At 38.6% G+C, this 17,687-nt stretch overlaps 1 protein-coding gene across 1 annotated transcript in view; it reads right to left on the reverse strand.

Moving 5' to 3' along the window:
- The window catches only part of ABCA5 (ATP binding cassette subfamily A member 5), a 52,189-nt gene extending 43,774 nt beyond the window's left edge, over positions 1-8,415 (reverse strand). Inside the window, exons 1-6 of the mRNA XM_065898118.1 lie at positions 8,314-8,415; positions 7,040-7,244; positions 5,083-5,244; positions 4,090-4,178; positions 2,327-2,556; positions 577-718 (exon numbers count right to left, since the gene is read on the reverse strand). Of these exons, the coding sequence (XP_065754190.1) occupies positions 577-718; positions 2,327-2,556; positions 4,090-4,178; positions 5,083-5,244; positions 7,040-7,244; positions 8,314-8,415 (930 nt within the window). The remainder of the gene's footprint in view (positions 1-576; positions 719-2,326; positions 2,557-4,089; positions 4,179-5,082; positions 5,245-7,039; positions 7,245-8,313) is intronic.
- Between the last annotated feature and the right edge of the window lie 9,272 nt (positions 8,416-17,687).

Below are 17,687 nucleotides of genomic sequence, written 5' to 3' on the forward strand. Positions count from 1 at the left end.
TAAATAAATAAATAAATGTTTAAAAAAAAGAGCAGGGGTGATAGTCAAAATATTTAACAACGGATACAGCATGGGCACATAAGCCAATCAGAATGGAAACTGGGACCACTTAAAACAAAAGCTTGTCATGAACGTCCAACGTTTAACCAAACTACCCAATGGAAATCAACACTGTCAAAGAGCTACATTTACAAAGATATATCTTTACACGACATCATCCTGTGACATAAATTAACTTGAAACAGTCAGGATCTCATCAAAACAAAGGAATAAAATGTCCAGTACCAGACAATCTTAGTGGTGTATAATAAGCACAATTAAATGAAGATAGTGAAAGACAGACACAGAGGAACTGTATGTGGAATACATCATATGAAAACAAGTTAAACTCAGACTTGAGAATATTCTGTAACTTTTCTAAAAATATGGAGGCACAATGATACAACTCATGTATCAGTAGCCTAGTAACAATCTTGTCTTTCATGGGAAATCGACTGTAAGTAAACCAAACAGTAAGACTTTATTAATCAAATATTTTGACAGTTCTTTATTCCCATTTCAAATGAAAGTACTTACAGATGATAAGCCATACAGGAAAAAAAGTAGAAATATCACAAAGCAGCTACTTTGAGGAAATAAAGAAGAAGCTGTTGCAATGACTGCCATGAGAAGGGACATGAGAAAAATCAAACTTGTATACAGAAGGACCCAGGAGAGCCTGCAATGGGAACACAGATATATTTACGGCTAAAGATATAGGCTTTAACAATTAAAAAAAAAAAAAACAGAAACATTTTAAACAAAACTTCAGCTTTATTTTAGCCATTTTATTCTTAAAATTAAGCCAATCTCTTCATTTCTTTGTATGCTCATCTATTGAAAATTAAAGCTCTCATACGTAATTAAAAATACAGCAGCATTGGTTAAGTTGTCAGTAAAAGTATCATCTGACACAGAGATAAAATGGTGACTATCTTTCCAAGAGTCCAAAAAAAACTGTACAGATTTATAGCAATTCATGATTAATTTAAATCTAAAACCCTCAAAAGTTCAACAATGCACAATACTTCTGATTTTCTTAAAATACGAAAGAGTTTAATGACTGACAATTTTCTTTATGGTACATGCAACAAACTGATGGCTTCTGGTACTTTAGACAGTAGAGGTTACCTTGCTAATCGACAACATAATTACTACAGGAACACAATGTGAGATCAGGAAGATCAACAATGGATTCACTACAGGACTCAACATTTCTCCTCAAAATCAGTGCTCAGTGAAATCACCACAGTATTTAGTTTCATTTTATTTTCATTTTTCAAGTGAGCAGATAATTTAATGTATGCTATCATAAAATCACCAAAATGGGGCTAAAAGATATCTGAACTACCAAAACTAAAACCATTATTTTACAGAGGCAAAACTGAGGCACTGAGAAACTGATTTGCCTACATTCTTCCAGCTACTGTTTCCTCACAGAATACTTTAATAACCAGTGCATCTCAAAAACCAATCACCAGCAGAACGACAGGAGAAAAGAAATGCGCAAAGATGCTAAGTCATACAGAATGACCCCATTACTTAAAGTGCTTTAATTAACTGTTGCATTGAGCTAAATGGAATAAAATGGTCTACAATAGTAACTCACATGCAACAGTATTAACTTTCCCCCCCAAAAAAGAGGTCAAAATAATGTTGTTATTACATAGTGGAAAAAGTACGAAAAATACACCTAGAATTATCTATAAAAATGCATGCCTCTATAAAATTATCATTGTATAAAAATGCTAACGTGCTCACTTGGGGACTTTTTTCATTTGTTTCTCCAGAAATTACTTGCATATTATAATCTTAAAAAGTTCACAAAAATAACCACCTCCAGGGGAAAGAAAGCCCATATACTACATACACAAACTTCTGTCATTTTGATTACATTTTAATAACATGTATATGCTATGATACCTGAGGAGGACTGTAACAGGCAATTCATTTCTAACTTCCCCAAATCTCCTATTTTCTATACACTAAAATATACACTGAAATACATGGAGCACGCCTCATCAACTCAAACAAACTATGAAATAAAATTTAAATATATAATATCCACATGAGCTTTCCAAAGCTCACCTCCCTTATGTTAAAACAAGCCAATCAACTGCTGAAGCATTTTGATGGGTCTCAAAAAACTCCAAGACAAAGGCAATAACTATGAGAAAACAGCGTCAGCACCTCATCAAGTCAGGCGAACAACAAAGTTACAGTTCTGAAGATTTGTATACTTATACGATTATTAATCACACTGAATAACAAAGTTTTAATAACATACCAAAAGGCAGTGTCATGCAGTCCCATTATCTTTAAAAACTCTTTTAACTTCTTCTCTTTTTCTGCTACGATATGAATTGCCAAGAAGTATCCGAAAGGTGAAAATGCTATAACTAGGTATATTAAAATTACTCCTCGGGGAAAGGTATCTATTTCCACAACAGCAGTTTCTCCCATAAGGACAGCCTTAGTTGGCTCCAGCTCCTTCCAAAAAGAAACATTGGTCTTCAGCTGTAATTAGAAAATGTACATACATTCAATTAATTTAGTTCCGATAGTAGCCCCTAAAATAATGTGACAGTTATACCCCCAAATTTAATCAATAACCTCGTTCAAATACCATCCTCAAAAAGCTACACACCAGAAATAAAGTGATTGACCCCAGCGTCGTGACACCTATAGAAAACTGCTTTTACTCATTCCGGAGGCATGTCATAAAGTTTAAAGTCTGAAGTTGGGAAGTATATACATTTTTATTAAATCATTTGTCAAAGAAAATAAAACTGCACATCATCTTTAGCTGACAATTATATGTATCTTAATAAAAACATGCATTTATAAAATTGAGGAATTAAGGAATGATTACTAGCACTATGAAAGAATGACTCCTTTAAAAATGTTCTTTTAGATAGTAAGTCCTTCTAGTGTTTTAAAATCTATATATGCAGCACGCATATAGACAGAACAATAAAACTAGTTATGCCATACGATACACTTCTACTTAACATTCAAATGAATGGCTAAAATGAGATCTGCTCTACCTGTTCACCTAGTATGGTCTGGGTTGTGGACAGCTAAGGCCTTTGGCCAAAACACAAATAAGTACTTTTAACACTGTCAGTGTGATATGCCCTATATTTCACTGTCATTACCTTAATCTTCTGTGTTACTGAATACTGTATCTACAGTACATTTACACCACGTTGTGAGAGTTTATAAGACAATTCTATATACATCACCTCATATGGTTCTAACAACAACGCAGTCAGGTAAAGCATTATTTTTGTAGTCATTTTACTACATAGCAGTCTAACAACTAACAGAGACAGGTCTCCTGTTCAAGGTCTCCTGTTCATTTCTGCTAAAATGTGAAACACTGGATCAGGCCTAAGCATGTCTTTAGAACGTAAATGCAACATTTATACACAATCTTAGTGGCAGTACAGTATTAAAATACAGAACTGGGAGCCCAAAAGCGATAGTCTGAATTAGCTTTGCCACTAATTAACTGAGTTTTGGAAAGTCACTTATAACCTTCCTGTGCTTCAGGTGCACATATAAAATGCAGACAATAACAGCACCCTTTAACATAGGGGTGTTAAAGATTAAATGGGTTGATCTTAGTACATAACTTCTTAGAAATAATGTTTGGCAAACAAGTGATAAATGTTTGTTAAATAAGAAATAAAATCTACCACTGTGATTAAGATAAAGATACCTTCTTTAAACTAAGTTATTCTTATTCAAGGGAAAAGGTCTGCAAGTGTAGACCTTTCATAAATATTATCTACAGTCAACACAGATATGAAAATACTGGTGTACAGAATGCTGAATCACCTGCTTAGAAACCATCAAATACGGTGGGTTTCAAAAAAAATTAAGTCAGAGAATATGACTTCTCCCTTATCTCTTTCCATAAAGGAGTTGTATTAAGTTATGTATTTTGTACATCTGACAGCAGTCAAATGAAATCCCGTGGTAAAGACTTCGGGGGTGATTGGTAAAACACAGCTTGACTCTATTTTCTTCCTTTTTCATAGTTACCTGTATAATGGCAGTATCTATCGAGGCCTGTAAAACTGTGAACCCTGAGGACCAGTACTGAACAGCCTCACATGATTTTGAACAGCCAGCTATGGAGAAAAAAAGGTGAGACGTAAGATTCTGCAATATACAAGTGTTTTCTTTAAAGGCAGCACACATGGGGTTACCAAAGTAATATAATTAATCAATCTCTACAGGACCAAAGAAAATAAGCAATGGCCCTGCAAAGGCAAACGAAATCTATCACGTTCCTTATTGTTTACTTCAAAGTTTTGAAATTAAAGAGTTACATGTGTTAGGATACTGAATCGTAAATGAATACACATGGAAAGAAAGAAATTAATGGTAAACACAGTTATTTAAAATAAATCAGTTTTCTGTTTTAAGGCAAGCCATTCTGCAATGACTTATCGGCTTTAAAGATCTTCCAGATGCAACGGCAAGTCCAGGTGAACAGCACAGAAAAAAAGAAAAATTCTGTAAGGGCTTTGCAGAGTCAAGTCACAAATACAGTACTTAACAGTGACTTTAACATTAGTCAAGAAATGTTTGTGGTTGATAATTATCTTCTCAGAGGTTTAGGCATTGAAGGCTGTTTTCCATGTTTCCAACATAAAACTAATAAGGTTTATTGGTGGAAGACCTTGAGATTTTAAAGGTACGTGCCATACCACATATGAAAACAATTACATGGAGAAAAGAACAGACTTAGAATGTCATACAATTCAAGATAAAATTTTGTTTTGTTACTGTAAACAATATAAATGTATTAAAATTAAGGTGGATGCTCCATAAATTATACTTCATATTATATATATAGATGTAGACAGATAAGTACACATATATCTTTATGCTATAGTTGACAGTCTTCTTACCTGAATAACTATTATTTAAAATGCCAATGGTGGACACCATCAAATTTTGTATATGAACTACAGGAGCAGCAAAAATGGGAAGTTAATTCATTTTCATTGATTGTTTAGGGCCATTTACCTCTTGAATCCATATAAACAGAAGACACTGGAATCATATCAGGAAAAAAACGGAGTTCATAGGACATGAAGTCTTTGAAAACCACACCTACAAAGTTGCTGGGCTTAGAAAGACTGGATGCTAGCAATTCTTTTTCACTTGTATATTCTTCGGTAATTATGACTATAAAATATTAAAACAATTTAGTTAGCTCACAAATTCGAATAGTTTATTGTAATACAATACACCAAGTTTAACATTATATTTGATGAATGTAATATTTCATAAGCACTTGTTTGATGCTCTAACTTCTTAGAAAATGAATACAGCTCTTCTAAAAAGAAACTAAAAAATGAATATTAAAATAGTGCAATTTTACAGACACTATTTCTTAGCTGTCATTTGATGACATAAATTATGTATGTGTCATGTAACACATAAGTTATTAACGTAATAAAATAGATCATATGCTTTATATGCAATATATGTAGTCCACTTATCTACGTCAAAGTAAAACCATACAAACGACTCCTTGATAAATGAGTGGATATTTGATTTTCAAATACCCCTTCTTATGAAGAAAATTCCATAATCCTTCCTCAGAAACTAAATGTGTATTTCAGTAGCTACGACACACTCTTCTTTCAATAAAAATTGCCATTTAAACCCAATACTGCTTGTTCCTTTCTTAGAAGATACATGAAAAAGTACTGTAATCATCGTTCAGCTCTTTTCACATCAATAATCTTAATTTTTTAACATTTTCTTGAAGTTTTATTTACAAGCAAGCAGTCTTCACTATAGGAGGCTCAGAACATGTCATGAAGTGGGAAGAAAACCACGTAGGATCAGTACTTAACTTTACTACTTATTAGCTGTGTGAGACTAGGTAAGCAATTTCATTCCCTGAACTTTAGTGTCCTCACCCGCAATACCTAGCTGATCACAAGGGGTTGTTAATATCAAGTGTAGTTACAGACATGAAAATGCTTTGTAAATCATAAAGTATTACTTAAGTGTTAATTCTCATGATCTTCCAGACCTTGAAGGTATACATGGAACTCCAGGATTGATCTGAAGAAAGAGGGTGTTAAGCCAACATCCTACCAGTTAAGTTACCATGTACGTATGTACAATCTCACGTTCAGAGTTCTGCCATTAAAAAGACAGAACTTAAAAAAAAAAGTCTACATACATTTCTACTATTCTGGCATCTAAGTTAATACACGCTGACTTGGATTTCTTTAGCATATATACTTTTGTCCTGCTCAGAATTACCAATGAATTTCACTCTCAACGTTTCTGAGGAGTTCTTCTCAGCTGACCGGCTGAATTCTTACGGCTGTCATGCTGCTTCTGCGTAACATGATAAACCAACAAATGCATTCTATACAGTAAGATACAAATATTAAACAGTAACACACCAGAAGGAAACCACCGGGGAGAAAGCTATTTGGCTCGTGGTTGTATCAACATCTTCTGTTTAGTGACACATTATCCAATAATGCGTGACACACACTAAAGTCAGTTACAACTAACAATCCTATATGATGGAGGATAACAGGTTATTTTCTTATTTTCTACAATTCAGCATTTCATTAAATGAATCATCCTGGCATCAGCATTACTGTCTTTATGTATTTCTAGTTTCTTGATAGTTACGTGAGTCAGAATCAAAACGAAATATTCCTTCCAATCTTTTATACTATACAAATAGGCTATTTTATAAATGGTCTATGAATTAAATATAAAATAGTAAAACATAAAATATGCTTCCTATTACCAAGACTACAAATTAAAGTTTCACAAGAATCATAAGGCAGCAGAATTAAATGATGTTAGTGTTTCTACGAAACTACGTTTTGGTGAAAGGACATATATCTAAATGTTAAGAATGGTATTTACTCAATAAAGCAAACAGCAAAATACTGAAGAGGCTTTCTGCGAGAGACAGAATACATATGTAAACTCACAATACCCTTAGGAAGGTGATCAGTAGAAACCTTCCGCATGATGTCTCTTGTAATATTAGTCACTGGTGTAAATCCAAGAATTACGTTAGAGAGGATAGATTTGTCCATGGGGTTAAGTTCCATGTCAGGCACTTCTTCATATATCTTATTTGGATGCATCATGCTTATTAATATTAACCAAAATAAAAAAAAAAGTGGAAAAAGAATTTCCTATAATAAAGGAAACAAACAAAATGATTACAAAGTATAACAATGGCAGCAAAAATCATCAAGATTTCTATGAATATAACTAACAAAAAACATGAGGAACTTGGGTCTCCTCTCTTAAGTACAAAAAATAAAAGCAATTCCATCCTAAAAGAAATGCTGTGCTGAACCTAAGCCAACAGCATATGAATTTTTCCTTTACATTCAATTTTACTAAAATATTTTAAAATTCAAGTCACCATAATACATTTAAATGACATAAAAGCTAACACTTAAACATCTTAGATTACTAATATAAACTATAATAGTAAATTTACTCATACATGACTTTATTCAAAGTAACTCACCAAACATCTGTAATAGGGATCACCATAAAAATGTCTTTATTCAAGTCTGAATTAAAACTCATGCTTCAATTACAGCTAAGTTTCTACTACTAAAACTATACTCAGTTATATTCAGTAGTCAACTTTAATAGGGGTGAACTCATTATTGTTTCATGTCGCTGTTTAATTGTTCTGCTGGCTTCAGGAGAAGATCAACAATGCCATTCCATCCTTTAAAATCACTAGTAACTGGTCAGCCAGAGTTCTTACTTTCTTTCACCTTTTAAAGTAATGTATGCTAAATAATTAAATAATAAAGTAATGCACGCTTGTGGGAACAAACACGTGACATAATTTTAGTAATTATGGGCAATTCAATCCAGAGTCCAAAAGATGGCCGGCGATAAGGAATAACCTATGGAATAATGTTCCGTGAAGTTTTCTGCAGAATCTATTTTTCATTCCATGAAACGGGAAATGCATGCCTCAAGGTTCAAAATCAAGCACTGATATTAGAAATTAACTAAATTTAGACATCATTATTAAAATTTTTGACATTCAGAAAACATGGGATAATTTAGGTATTTTTCTGAGGCCAACACAACAAGTTTTTACAAGCAAATTAAAGGGACCTAAGAATATAAAAATATAATAAAAATGTATCCAGCAAAACAAATCATCTTTTAAAGATGGAACATACTAATGCAAAATAAACCGCAATAAGACATAATGGTCACTTAACTTACCTGAACGCTACTTTTTTTAGTCCTGCATTTAATGAGGTAATTCTTCAGTAGGAGTGTTCTGGTCTGTCTCCAAACTCCAACTTCCCGAACTGCAGTAGCCATGTTTTCTGGATTAGTTTACTAAAGAAAGGAGATTGGAAAAAAAGAAATTGGAACCACACAGTCAAGTATAATGCCATTTCTAATGTCAAAGACAGACAGATGTTTCAGCCTCAGGCTAGACAGTTAAGCATACTCCACACTGTCTCTGCTACCCGGACAGAATGCATGGAACAGCAATGTGAAGATCCTGAAAAGTAAATAGTAGCACGTGAAACAAGGGGGAGCCGGAATTCCACTTTTTCTCTTCCAGTGTCCTCTAAACTGAACGCACTGGAAGTGGGCACTGGGACACAGAGAAAGCTCCGGAGGAAGCTCTCTAGTTCTGGCTCGGTAGGAAACGGAAGTCTTCTGCTCACGGAGAACGGGGAAACACCCAGTCTTTTATTCTTTTCTACATTCTCCTGTGCCCTTGTCCCCAAGCAACCCCGTTTACAGCAGTGTCAGACTGCAGTGATGAAAGCTGAGCCCAGCTAAACTCTCTCTTCTGAGTGGAGCTTCTTCCACAAGGGTCGGGAGACAAAGCCCGCCGCTTTATGCTCTGCCGCCTTCCGCTCTGCCGCCTTCCGGACACGGGGCCCTGAATGCGGCACATGCAGTCGCCGAAGTGCGTGGCCCAGTGGGGCAGGAAAACCCTAGCTTGGCGGCTGGAAGATGGAAAAGTGAAGCCACAGGGAATCAAAAAGTAGCAGGGAGAGCAAATGAAAAGAGGAGTTCAGGGAAGCAACGCAATGAAGTTGTTCATTAGCTCCTGGACTAACACACCCAATCTGGGTAAACATGCATCTAATCCTACTCTGTGCACCAAACACTTGAGGAACTGAATTCACAGACAGACCCACCGCCCAGATCCGGATGGGTCACTGGGCGGCACACACGGACAGATTCAAACTGCACTGCAAAGGCTTCTGAAAACTAAACCGAAATTAGAACCACAGTTCAGAGAACGTGGGCAGAAACTGAAGACCTGAACCTAACCAGGTGGACAGCACGCTAAAGGAAGACATCAATGCTCTCTACGGGATGAAAACAAAACCCGCAGTCTCACGCAACCCAAAATGACTCCGGTAATGAAGCATGTGAAAAATGTCAACTCTACCCACAGGTGCCACTGCCAAGATGACACAGATTTTGAAATTATCTGACGAAAACTTTAAGGCAGCTATTTAAAAAGTGCTCCAGCAAACAGTGGCAAGAAAACATTCATTCTTGAAAACAATGAAAGTGTCAGCAAAGAAACAAGATATCAAGCAGCACCAAATAGTCATTCTAGAACAGAAAAACACAGCAACAAATACACAAGATCCAAAGAATGGGCTCAAAAGCAGAATGGAGACAACAGAAAAACAGTCAGTCAACTTGATAGATCAAGAGAAGCTACTCAATCTGAACAAAAGAGAGAAAAGAGGTTCTGTTGTTGTTGCTGTTGTTTTAACAATTAACAGTACCTCAGAGAACTGTGAGACAATAACAAACGGTCTAACATTCAAACAATCAGAGACCCAGAAAGAGAGAAGTGTGTTAATGCTGCAAAACATATTTACAGAATTACTGGCTGAAAACTTCCCAGATTTGGCCAGAGATGAAACACCTAAGAGTTTCAAGAAGCTTGATGAAATCCAAACAGGATAAATCGAAGGAAATCCACATTCAAACACATCGCGATTAAACGGCTAAAAATGAAAGACAGCGAAAAATCTTGAAAGCAAGCCAGAGAATAACCACTGCATCACCTGCAGGAATACTGCTTTGAATGAGAGCAAATTTCTCATAAGAAACTCCGTGGCTACACTGGGTACTCATACACTGCTGGCCGGACCGCAAAGTGGTTTAGCTGCTGAGGAAAAGTTTGGCAGCTCCCCAAAAGTTAAACAGGGTTCCTACATGATCCCACTACTCCATGGGGACTCAAACAAGTGCACGTTCACGCAGGGTCATAACTGCCAAGACGCAGAAACAGCCCAAATGTCTACCAACAGACGAAGGGAAAAACAAATTGTGGTGTATACACGCAATGATTTACTATTTACCATAAAGAAGAATGCAGTACTGATACATGCTACAACGTGGATGAACCTCCAAAACATTACGTTAAGTGAAAGAAGCCAGACACAAAAGGTCAAATCGGATTCCATTTATGTGAAATGTCCAGAATACATAAATCCACAGAAATGGAATGCAGACTGGTAGTTGCCAGAGGAGAAGGGGAGAAAGTGCTCAATGAGTACAGGGTTTCACTCTGGAGTGACGGAAGACAGAAGCAAATTTCACCTCAGTCTACTTTTTGAGCTGTTTGACCTAAGTCACTGCATCACAGGCCCAGTAGCCCTCGTCCAGGCTAAGCTGACCCTCTGGAGGCCCCTGGGGCCCCTTCTGCGAGTGGACCTCTGTTGGAACCACATCTCAGGTCTTCAGAGAGGTTATATGCAAGCAGAAGCCAGCCTGGCCGGGCTCCCGAGTGCACACTCCGTGGTCCCTACTCCAATTGGCTCGGCCCCGTCACCTAGCAAGGTATCGAGAGGGCGGCTTGGAGGAGACACCAAAAACGTCCCGCTAAGCCTTCTTCAGAGAGATATTTGTTCCTTGTTTTATATAAACCTATTTGATGGCAGCCACTGGTGTGACCCCCTCTACCACAAGAACAGTCTGCACCAAGCTGGCTGACCGTCTCCACCTGGATAAAAAAGCAGGCAACTTTTTAGAGGCAGCTTGTCTTACCCCCCAAAAGGCAATATACATAATTAAAGTTTGGATCAAATAAACATCCTCTTTATATGTACAGAAGAGAGCTTTTTCTTAAATTTAACGATGAGATTTAGACAACTTTCATTCCCTCTGTGCTTTTTTCTATTTTCTCAATTTTCCCATCAATATGTGTTCCTTATATGGTGGAGGAAAAAGTAATTACACAATTAGATATACTGTACAAATATTAAATGAGTAAATTAAAAAGAGCAAAATTGCAGCAGCCAAGAAAGGAGGATACACTCAAACTAAATTCTCCCAACAGCCTCATTCCTGTTATATCAGATCCTGCAGTGAGCTGGTGATCACCTCTAGGCCGATGAAAGGAAGGAGGGAAGGAGGGAGGGGGGAAGGTAGAGAAAGGCAGGCGGATCACACTCATTCGAGGATGATTTACTACGAAACACAGAAACACTAACCAACTTAACAGCAAGAACATTCTCAAGCTATCTGCCAAAACACATTTAGTGGGAGCCACTGAATTATTCATTCCAATTGAACGCTGCATGCTTGATGCTTCGTTTTTAGAAAACAGGCCCCTCCTGAAGCAGCTGATGGACTCACAGTATTCTTCCTTCCTTTGAGAACTGCTCCCGGAACTCAGGGTTGAGTCTTTAACAGCCTTGCCTGAAGCCCATGAACCTGTGCACACACCCCGCCATCCCACCAGACACACCACGACTACCATCACCACGGCCACCTCTGAGCGGCAGCATTTAAGTTTTCTCCAGGCAGAGTGGAATTTTTAACTAACAGACCCAGAGACTGGGACTCATGGAAACAGTTAGATTAATAGAAGCATTTAAGAAAGTTCATACATTCTCGGAACTAAGCTTTCCCCTAAGGTTTGATACCTACTGTGCCCAAGACCTGATTCTTCTTCCTTGGACTATGTGAAATGCCCTATCATCTACCCAGTATATTTTATTTTCACTTAAGCTGGCCAGATCAGTTTCTATTTCTCACATCAAAGGACTCAGCCAGTGTTACAGTATAATGTGTTCTTAACTCCATGGTTAGAAAACTCCGAAAACAGCGGTTTTCAAAGTGAAGTGTGTCAGGAACAAAGGGAAATGTTAAAGACCCACGTGCCTCCCTGCCTACTAAGTGTACGGTTCCACTGACGCTAACGGGAGTGAGCGTGCAGGGCCCGATAAAAAGTGGAGAACCACTGATGTAGTTTTTAAAGTAGCTTTAACGTAATATTAACAGGGAGATAAAGGTCTCTGCAGAAGATGACGTACAATGACTAATCAAAGGAGTCACTTCAGTGTCTATTCAGCCTCAGTTTTGTCCTTTCTTCCAAAGCACAAAATCCCTTCTGAAGCAAAAGGTGTTTTCATGCTGTTTTCCTTTTGCCCCTGAGCTCTAATTTTTCTTCCTCATCGTTTTTCCTCAGCCAGAATGTCTTCTGTCTCAGCGCAGAAAGAATTCCGGGAGAGGCAGAGTGAGAGGGAAGGAAGAGTTTGTTAGTACAGGACGCTTGTGAGAGATACAAGCCCACAGGCAAGGGAGTGCCATCCTGAGAACTCGGTGGGCTACATTTTTATAAGCAAAGGAAAAGTGGGGAGGGGGGAAAAGACCACCTTCTTTTTCATTCTTCAAGTCTTCCACTATTAACTCCTCCTACATGGTGGGCGGGGGAGTTCTTGACCCCATATGGCCCAACCGGGATTGTCATGGCGCTATGGAAATGAGCAAAACAGCGGTCCTGTTACACATACTATGATATTGTAAATTATTTCAGGTTTTGGTATAATGTCACCTTTCCCTGATATCTCTGCTCTTAGTGCATGCAGACATGTAAGCCCCTTCTCAAGGATCATCAACTTGCCGACTTCCCTGGGCAGGATGTGGGTCTCATGCCACCATCGTTTCATTGTTTGGGGGCATGTCTCGTGCTTCTGCTGCTTGGTTCTGTTGTTAAGCCAACCTGCTTTCCTGAGTGATCGTTAACTTACAGGGTCTCCCATACTTTTTCATTTATGATCCCCTAGTGGGATTAACTAATTACCCACTTTGTCTCCCTACTCTGTCCCTGTCAGAATGACCAAAAGAATAAATACACATAAAGCTGAAAATGGTGCCTGGAACATGGCAAAGTAATGACACACGTTGATCACTACTGTCTATAAACGTAGTACAACTAACATCCTCAAGGGCTATCATACTCACGAAACAAGGACAAAGCAATTCAGAGAAAGCTGCTAGAGAATTTGGAAATGGAACAGACAGGCAGAAATAAAATTCTTGCTAGCTGGGGTGAGTGCCAAATCGGTGAGTTAGAATGGACTGAGTCAAGGCAATTCCCCCAGAATCGATGGCCAGAGGACAGAGGGAAGAAAATGCTGACCAGAAAGCATGAACTCTGTTATGAAGTATACAGACGAATCAGTGCTATGACTCACCTGAACAAACCGATGTTTTTTATATTCATAAGCTCCAGTCTCATCATGTGAAAAACGTTAAATTTCAATAACCTTGAACTTCCGTCTACTCAAATTATTAAAACATCTTCAAGAAGAAAAATCAACTGACTTACTGTTTTCTTCAAGAAAGTAAACACCTGGTTTGGGTGTTTGAAAACTAAAATGAAACATTCTTAACATCGATTCTTCATTAACTTTTAGTTTAATGTTCACCTAACCAGTAACTTCAAAGCTGCAGACAGGTTTTTCTAAACTGACAACGATGAACCTATTTGCCCACCTGGGCACCCACAACCCGCGGAGTCTGAGCAGGTGCAATCTGAAAAGGGCCGTGGGGAATCCATCAGGCGAGGATGGCTCTGCATCCTGAGAAGCACGAGCTACTGTAAAGGCTCCTTGCACACCACAGGTGCTGAGGGAAATACTATGCTGCTTCTCCAAGTGCTGAGACCACAGCGTCTCTGCGGATTAATGTCTGTCCTTTGGGAGAAGACGGAAGGAAAATGAAAAGAGGGAAGCCTGCACCTCCCACTGGTGGGGTGATCATAAAGTCCCCTCTGCTCCCCCCGCCCGACACTGCTTTGCAGGGTAGGGAGGGGGGATTTGGGATGGAGGAAGGATATGGGAAGGCAGTGCTTTCTATACTGAAGACCTCTGCCGAAGATAAAGAGATGGTGTCTGAGCTGAAACCAAGCCCTATGGGCGGGGCACTGAGGTTTCCTGAAAGAAAGGTGGAAGTCTACCCCGCAGAGGTGACAATGAAAGTGGCTCTTCTGACTCCAGTGCACAGCTGAAAGCGGGGCTGCAAAGTTAGGAACGAGGCACGGCCAGCAAGGGGACATCTGTAAAAAGTTTACCTCGTCCTGTGCCTTTTCCTGCACCAAAAGAAAACCCGTATTTAGCATAAAGCTCTAAATTTCCTCTTTCTACACTGTAATTCCCCTGAATTATCCCAAACGTTATAGCCTTATGTGGAGAGATTCAAAAGGACAAAAGCAAAAGGCAGTGAAGGATGCTTGGCCTGCCCCGCATTTAACATTGGCTGTAAGTGGGAAGAGAATCATACAGTCAACATCCAGGAGGAGTTTACTCACAAGTAACAGAGTTCACACAAGCCAGGGCATTGTAAATAGAGACGACCAGACAACCGTAAAAAAGCAGCTTTTTGAGTAGACAACACATGTAAGACCTCTTTTGCAACATATATTAGAAGATGACCCTTGAAAGCACAAGTTCACAACTTAAGAGCAATAAAACTTCTAATGGCATAGTTTTAACAAATTGTACTTTTTGGAAAACTTACAATACTTGACACAGTTCCAAAGTCTTACCAAGGCAGTACCTTTAACTCTGAAACAAAGTCAATTTTTAACTGCTCGAGAACTATGACAAAGACATAGAAATATGGGTACAAAATTATTTTTAAGAATATTTAAAGTGTCTTTCCATTGCTCCACAGCATATGTGGGGAATGTGTTAAGTTTGTTATAGAGCTTTAAATAATAATTAGTTTTATGCACCTAGTATCACTAAAGGTTTAATTAAATATTTAACTTTCTGCTGGAGGAAGGAGGGAACGAAAAGTGCTCACTGAACTGAGAAAGCACCTTGAGACCGAAAAACAAAACGAGGCAGGCAGCTGCACGTAATCAATGGATCCGTTTATTACAGGGTAACTTACTCACAGGGTGGGCTCCGGGGAAAAACGACCTGCTGCTGCACTCCCCTCCCCACCGGCGGGGGCCCCTGGGACGACTTTATAGTTAAGCCAGCGTATGGAGGCAGGTGCTTGGAAACGGGACGTGTACTCCTAAGTCAAAATTCATGACTGGGTACCTAGTCTCGTGGGCACCGGGAATATACATCGTCGTTGTTTGGGGACTAACAGAGCATGGAGGCCACCTGATCCTAACGATTATTAAAACAGTTTCTAGTAACTGCAAAGCTTTGACAACAGAGAAGTGACTTACTGCACAGTTCAGTCCTGGGTAGGGTGGGTGAAAGGACAGGATAAAGAGCCCAGGATGGCGTCAGTAATGCTAACAGCCATATATCCATACTTTTCCTAGATAAAAATAATCCACATTAAATCTAATAAATTGCAAGAAAACGGAAAGCCCACTAAAGCCCATCTTCCTTTTCTAATGCATTAATAGTTGACTTAAAGACTGAATTTACGTAACCCAAAATTCAGTATCAGAAATTCACTGCTGTATTAAAGAAACACTGATTACTATATGTGCTATGAAATATATTTCACCTTTCTCAAAGCAGTAAAATGTGCATGACCTTTAGAAATAACTGTCAGAAAAAATTATCTAGAATGTATTAATTTTAGTTCTGAGAGGAACGAATTAAGATTATATCCTGTACAACAAAGGAACTGAGCCATCGGAATGTTCACAGCCCTCCTGGCAAAAGATGTGGTCAGTTACCTTAGCGAGTTTGAAAAGATTCCTGGAAAGGATCTAAGCTGAAAGTATCCCCAACAGACGGCTATTAGAGGTGACTTCTCACCCACCCAAGCAGAGCTGATTAACACTCCTTTGTTCCAATAAATAAACTGTAATTGCGGTTACCATACTGTGTCATCATGATTTGTTTACATCTTAATCTTGAACTTGACCATGAAATCCGTTACAAAAAAAGACTGCCTTCTTTGCTTCTCTACCACCCATGGTAATACTAAAACCAGTATCATCTTACCGCAAGTTCCTTTATCCAGATTTGCTGAGAGTCTTTATAGATCAAAGGTCTGTAACGGAGCCCGAGGGGGTTAAATCCAGCCCACAGACTGTTTTGTACAGCCCAGTAGTTAGGAATGTTTTTCACATTTTTAAATGGGGGGAAAAAAATCAAAGAATAACAGTATTTTGTGACATGTAAAAATTATAGGAAACTCAAATCTCGAGTCTAGAAATAAAGTGTTATTGGAGCAGAGCCATGCTCAGCTGTTTCTGTGCCGCCTGTGACTGCTTTGTGCTACAACGGCAGAGTTCAGTAATCAAGACAGAGACCATGTGGTCCACAAAATCTAAAACATTTACCGTGTGGCTCTTCACAGAAAAAGCTTGCTGACCACCGTTACAGACAAAAGGAGGAAGAAAGGAGAAAAGCGGCATAGTCATCAAACATTTACTGAGGGATTTAGCACCAAACTTTTTTTAAAAAATACAAAACGGAGTTAGACACTGTCACTGACTTTGCAGATAGATAAAATTTAATATAATGTGGTAAGTGCAACTGGGGGAAAGAGTCTGCGAAAGAGTGGAATGCAAATTCCAGGCAGGGAAAAAGAATGGAAGAACTAGACTCCCCAAAGGGGCTTGACTCATGTAAAGAACAGGGAAACCTGCAATGAGGCAGAGGCTCGGGCAAAGTGAATTGGGGCAAAAAGGGCAGGTGTACCCTCTAGATGACACTATTAGGACAGGCCCTGGAAGCAGGTTGTCAAATACCTTATGTACAAAATTAGACTAGACATCTTTATTTTGTGTACCCATACTTCCTTGACTGGACTTTTCATACCTAAGAATAATTGTTTAATTGCCTGGCAATCCCATATTTCACTAGTCCTTTCACTTTCCTAATCCCCAAAGCTTCCACCCACAGCATCGCCCTCAAATGATGACCTTGATCCCCACTTCACTGAGAAACTGAAGCCATCAGGAGAAATTTCCGAAACGTTCCACTACCCCTTCTATCCACCTACCTACAGCCGCATCAGAGGTAACGTTATACATTTCAACAAGGTGCCATTTTGGCCTAAACTGAAGATTTTGTTTCCACTAGAACTCTGAGAGATAAAAGCTAAATGGAATCTGGTATCAATGAGACCTTTAATTTAAGATTTATTTTTCAGAAGAAGAGGTTAAGAACATCTTTGGCAGATGACTTGAAAGAAGTTCCTGCCCAGCTACACACATCACTGGCTTCTCAACTAATAAAACAAAAGCACTATCGGGACTTCCCTGGCGGCGCAGTGGTTAAGAATCCACCTCCCAATGCAGGGGATGCGGGTTTAATCCCTGGTCAGGGAACTAGATCCCACGTGCATGCCACAACTAAGAGTTCGCATGTCACAACTAAGGAGCATGTGTG

This window comes from Phocoena phocoena, chromosome 19 (assembly GCF_963924675.1).
Source record: "Phocoena phocoena chromosome 19, mPhoPho1.1, whole genome shotgun sequence".
NCBI lineage: Eukaryota > Metazoa > Chordata > Mammalia > Artiodactyla > Phocoenidae > Phocoena > Phocoena phocoena.